The 5,786-nt window shown below is 44.3% G+C and overlaps 1 protein-coding gene across 1 annotated transcript; it reads left to right on the forward strand.

Moving 5' to 3' along the window:
- The first annotated feature begins 1,169 nt into the window (after window positions 1–1,169).
- Window positions 1,170–5,207, forward strand: LOC123180422 (CRM-domain containing factor CFM9, mitochondrial). Its single transcript, XM_044592479.1, has 3 exons — window positions 1,170–1,633; window positions 2,728–3,129; window positions 3,380–5,207. The coding sequence occupies exons 1-3, from the start codon at window positions 1,289–1,291 to the stop codon at window positions 4,460–4,462; spliced, it is 1,830 nt and encodes a 609-aa protein (XP_044448414.1). The 5' UTR covers window positions 1,170–1,288; the 3' UTR covers window positions 4,463–5,207.
- The last annotated feature ends 579 nt before the right edge of the window (window positions 5,208–5,786 follow it).

Below are 5,786 nucleotides of genomic sequence, written 5' to 3' on the forward strand. Positions count from 1 at the left end.
TGGTGGCGCAACTCGTGCCTCCCGCGACTCACAAATTCTCAATCGGGTGATGGGGCCTAGAGGAATATGCGAATAGCTAGGAATCATCACAAAGTCGTGTCCCTCACTGGCTTGATCAGAAGCAAAATAGGCAGGACGAGGTTTTGGTCCTCAACGGGACCTCCTATATATATTGCGTTTCATGATAAATAGTTGTCAAATCACACACTGGAGCCACGCTGGTAGGCTCATTAGCGGATGTTGTACCAACACATATCGAAAATGCCTAAAAAGAAAGTGCGCTTGTGAAGATGCGAACCACGTCCCTTTCGTTGGAGACCGCAAGATGTTGGCCACTAGAGCTGACGAGGGCTACAATATTAAAGAACTAAAACAACAACGCTAGATCTCAAAAGAATATCAAATGCGAACATTCTGTTGAAAAAGTGAACTGTTGAAACGTAAATATTTTTCAAAAAAATTACCAAAAATTTAAAACTCAAACATTTTTGGGGAAATGAACTATATTTGAATCTACAAAAATTATTTATGGCTATGGCTAAATGAGCTGCAACTTATTTGGGTGGGCCCAGAATTTTGAGGGCTTGGGGCGTGCCCTGTTTCAATTGTTGTTAGATCTCGTTTCTGATCGTGAGTGACTATTGCGATCTTCAGAATCTAGTACTCCCTTCGTTTTCAAACATAAGATTTTTTAAAGATTTCAATACGGACTACATATGAATGTAGATAGACGTATTTTAAAGTATAGATTCACTCATTTTGCTTCATATCTAGTCCGTATTAAAATTTAAAATCTCTAAAAGCCTTATATCTAGGAACGGAGGGAGTATAGCAATCCTTTTCTCTTACTGCTAGTTCAGTGCATTTTCAAGTTTGTTTTTGTGCAGTACAAAGAATATAATTTTTGATGTAATTTTATTTTTGCCGGTCATTTTATGCCTTGTTGTTTTCATTGTATTCTATACTTTTCATAATTATAAAAATAAGTTGCCTTTTGGGTGTTTTTTGAAGGAAAAATAGTCTGATGGTCAAACACGTAATCGCGTTATTTTGGAGGACTACAGTGTAATGCTGTATTCTTACAACCAACTGGCAGGCTGACGGTGGAGGCTCCTCCACGTGGACAGCAGCACATCCAACGGATGGTAAAAGCTCGTGCAGCTGCAGCCGGAGACCAGCCCAGGGTTTACCGCCCGCGCCGCCTGCTAAACCCTCCCCCATTCCGCCTACTCGCCGCCGCCGCCGCCTTCCAGAACTACCGGCGGCCAGGCGACGCGGCCGACCGAGCATGTGGGCTCTGAGAAGCCTCCGCCGGACCCTCCCGAAGGCAGCCTCTTCGTCGCTCCACCGGAGGTGCGCCCCGTCGATTAGCTCCGTGGGCTTCAAGGCGTGGGGAGGAGGGGGCGAGGCGGCCGCGGCCTCAATATCAGCCGCGTTAGTGCCGGCGGGCGCTGGAGGCGGAGGGGTATGCCGTCGGCTGATGTCGACGAGCAAGGGGAGGAGCATACGGAGCAAGGTGGAGAAGCGGATGGGGAGGGAGACCGGCCGCACGCAGAAGGAGCTGCGCCACGCGGTCAAGCTCCGAAAGAAGCTCATGACCGAGGACGAGAGGCTCATCCACAGCATGCGGAGGGTAAGTGAGGCGCCATTTCCTCCTCCCCCCTATCCCCCTTCGGCGCCGGCGAAATGCTCTGGCCATGGTGCTTGGGCCATCTCGCTGTGATCCGTCTCCTTTTCTACCATGAAACAAGATATGCTGTTTTGAACTGCTGTAATTTATGGTGACATTTGCTCACTGTGTGGCTTTTTGAAAGGGATTGAAGATGTTTTGCCATTGTCAATGCTAAACGAAAGGGTGTGAAGCATTTGCATTGTGAAATTTGTTCAGATGTATTAATGAATCAAAGAAAGAAGATGGTATCATTACGTTGTTGGGACTTGACTTTGACAGTCAAGATTATGTTGTCAGGGACTTTGTTGAACTGAAAGAATTAAGTCGCTATCTTGCGATTGTCAAATCCAACTATATGCCTGTAAACTAGAAATTTTGATATAGATAGTAAAGGCTAGCTCTCATCAGAACACATCAGCTAACTCCGCTAGAAATTTAAGTTCTGTGGCTTCCCATGTCACTCCTGATGTCTGCACATAAATGGTTACCACCGTCTGTATGGTTTCACAAGTAAAAGGGCTAAAATGACTTATTGCTTATGCCAATTATTCTATACAGTTTGGTTCTCATATAAATATCTGACATCGATACACTAGACCTGATGTAGTGATATTATAAGTCTATTGGGGCATTCCTGCTCCCGATGAAAAAGAAGACACATCATAACTTATATAATGCTTACATTCTTAATGAAATCTTGGTCATAAACGTATTATTCTCCGTAATTTAAAGAAAACAATTATCTAGTTGCTGCATTGAAGCACGTAATGAAAAGAAATTACATTTTCTAGATCTATCAGGAAATCAGATTTCCACACCTTTCCCCTTTTTTGTGCTTGATCTGCAAAAAGTCCTATCTGAATTGGGTATTACTCACCTCATCATCCATTCCTTCTCTATGGGGATCTGGCTAAGTAAAATATATGTTATTTAGCATATTTCTCTTTACTCAACTTGTGTTATAGTCTTGATTTTAATCATTTTATTTTAGTCAGATGGTAATTTATAATAGTGAATTCACTGGCTTACCTAGCTATCTGGTTAACTTTATGCAGGCCAAGAAAAAAGTTGCTCTACTTCTACAAAAGCTCAAGAAGTATGAACTACCAGACCTACCAGCTCCTCGTCATGATCCAGAGCTGTTAACAGCTGAGCAGCTACAGGCTTACAAGAAGATTGGATTCAGAAATAGAAACTATGTCCCTGTTGGAGTTCGTGGAGTCTTTGGAGGTGTTGTTCAAAACATGCACATGCACTGGAAATTCCATGAGACAGTGCAAGTTTGCTGTGACAATTTCCCGAAGGAAAAAATTAAGGAAATGGCATCAATGCTGACAAGATTGAGTGGTGGTATAGTGGTTAACATTCACAATACCAAAACAATTATCATGTTTCGTGGAAGGAACTACCGTCAACCAAAGAACCTCATACCTTTTAACACGCTTACCAAACGGAAGGTCAGTCCCTTGCAGTTAAAAATGTTTGTAGTTCTCATTTAGCTTCTCGTTTAGCTTTGGATCATACACCCTATATGTATGGAACTTTGAAACTACTATCGATTGCTCTGACCTTTTCAGTTGATAGTTCAACCAGAATTTAATATTGATTCTTAATGTTTTGGGCTATGTCCATTTTCTACTAATTTTGGGTATATTGTTGGCTTTGTGCTATGGATAATGGAGTTTGCTATCCGTATCCTTATTACAGGCTTTATTCAAGGCTAGATATGAGCAGGCTCTTGAGTCACAGAAACTAAATATCAAGAAAATAGAGACACAACTTCGTCGCAAAGGTATTAACCCAGAGGACCCAGTTGCCATGGCCAGCATCCAGCGAGTTGCCTCGAGATTTTTCCGAGCCATAGACGAGCAGCAAGGTACTCCCTATGTCTTCCATGGGGATAAACAACCTACTGCTGGGACTACGGAATTAAAAGAAGCAGATGTTGAGCCAGCTGAGGATAGCGACCAGGAGGAGCTTGACAACTTCATTGCAGAAATAGAGAATGCAGCAGAGAAGCAATGGGAGGAAGAGGAGGCAGCAGAGAAAGAAGAAACTTCAAGGCTGCAGTATCGCTACAGAGAAGAGATGATGGGTGAGCGGAGGGGTTTCAATAGAAGCTATGACAACTCAGATGCCGATGATAGAACCCAGGGAAGATACAGGAGAGATAACGACAACAATAAATGGGCAACAGATACAAGGAGATGGGATGATGACAGTGAGATAGAGGCGTCAGGTGAGGATGTGGGTGAGCGCAGGGGTTTCGGGAGAAGGTATGATAACTCAGATGCTGAGGATAGAAGCCAGGGAAGATACAGGAGAGAGAACAAAAACAACAGAAGAACATCAGGTTCGAGCAGGTTGGATGATGATACTGAGGCATCAGGCGAGGACTGGGACACTGATGATGGCAGGGATAGTATGGTTTGCTTCGACAAGGAGAGGCATATACCTGATGAACATCCTCGGCGATTTGACAGCATGCGACATGACAGGAGTAGTTCCAGTCACAGGCAGAATTACATGCCTGGGGCCTCCAGAAGCCCCAGCCGGACCCCAAAGAATGCAGTTAGTGTTTCTGATGACAGCGAGGATGACGTTTCAGACAGTGAAGATGATGAGGTGTGGGGAGCAGATTACAAGGAAGAGACGAGCTCGAGTGCCCCGAAGGTGAATTTTCCTAATTACAAGAGCAGCAGCGAGGAGGATACCGGCGACAACTGGATGCGTGGTGGCAGAACCAGCCGAACGAAGAAGAATACCGACGAGGACTGGGACAGTGACTGACAAATTGAAAAAGAACAGTCAAGCCTGCATCATGTTGTCACATTTCTGCAGGAAAGAGTTCGTTGAGCTTGTTTTTCGTGGGAGCATCTGTCTCAGTGTCGCAGACGGTGCTGCTTGATTCCAACCTGACATCATGCTGGGTTGGGTGCTCATAAATAATTGTTTGAATTGCGTCTCCAAATATGTAGTTGGCGCATCCCCGAAGGCCGAAGCAGTCTGCCAGTTGCCAGTTGCTGCTTGATTCCAACCTGACATCATGCTGGGTTGGGTGCTCATAAATGATTGTTTGAATTGCGTCTCCAAATATGTAGTTGACGCATCCCCGAAGGCCGAAGCAGTCTGCCAGTTGCCAGCAGCCGCGTGACCATAATAGCAGGAGGTCATGGTGTTGAATGTTGTCCTTGTCTGAAAGTGTTTCGGCAGTTTGATAGGTCGAAGGCGTCTGGTGGTTCTACACATCTGAATCCCTTGTTATGAGATCATTCGTAAGAACGGATTTGCCGTGAACAAAAAGGCTTGCACATAGGAATATTTGAAGGCCCTGCTTGTTGTGCCCCCTCGAGGCATATACGTTTACTCATTCATTCATTGGGATGCTCACCATAACGCAATGGCCATTTTGTTTTCCGTCCTGGTTTATTGGTCCCCTCCGTATTTTATGCCAAATTTTGATCACAGATTTAACTAACAAACTGTTAATACATGTGATAAAAAATTATGTCATTTGGATTTGTATTTGAACATAGTTTTTGATGATATTATTTTTGTGATGTATAACTTGTACTCCCTCCGTTTCATAGTATAGGAGTGTTTTTGACACTAGTGTGATGTCAATAACGCTCTTATATAGGACGAAGGGAGTATATTTTATTAGCGAAAATTCTGGTTAAAATATGACTCTAAATATGAGGGGGCTAACAAACCAGGACGTGCGTTGAGCTTGTCTGAGCTGCCATATTTCATAAATCGTTACATGATCATAAAGTTTCGCCTCAATGACCGGCTTGTGGGCAGGGACAGGAAGGACGTGCGTCACAGTTCTCCTGCAGCGTTGCAAGGCAAAGAAAGTTTGGAGACTGGTAGGAGTTGAAGATTTGATTGATAGGGCATGTGCTAGTGACAGAGCGGGTGAGGCTGCTCTGGAATTCTTCTCCACCTATCTACTCAAGCTTGTGTTGTGCAATGCTCGGGCTGGGAAACAGCCGCGAGCTATTTGCCGTTGGTGCCTGATAGTGGGGAAGTCATAAACTAGTGCACGAAGGGCAGACACAGACCGAGTCATTCGAGTTCTTGTGTGCTGTGCCAAACTACACGGCTGCCTATT

This window comes from Triticum aestivum, chromosome 1D (assembly GCF_018294505.1).
Source record: "Triticum aestivum cultivar Chinese Spring chromosome 1D, IWGSC CS RefSeq v2.1, whole genome shotgun sequence".
NCBI classification, from domain to species: domain Eukaryota; kingdom Viridiplantae; phylum Streptophyta; class Magnoliopsida; order Poales; family Poaceae; genus Triticum; species Triticum aestivum.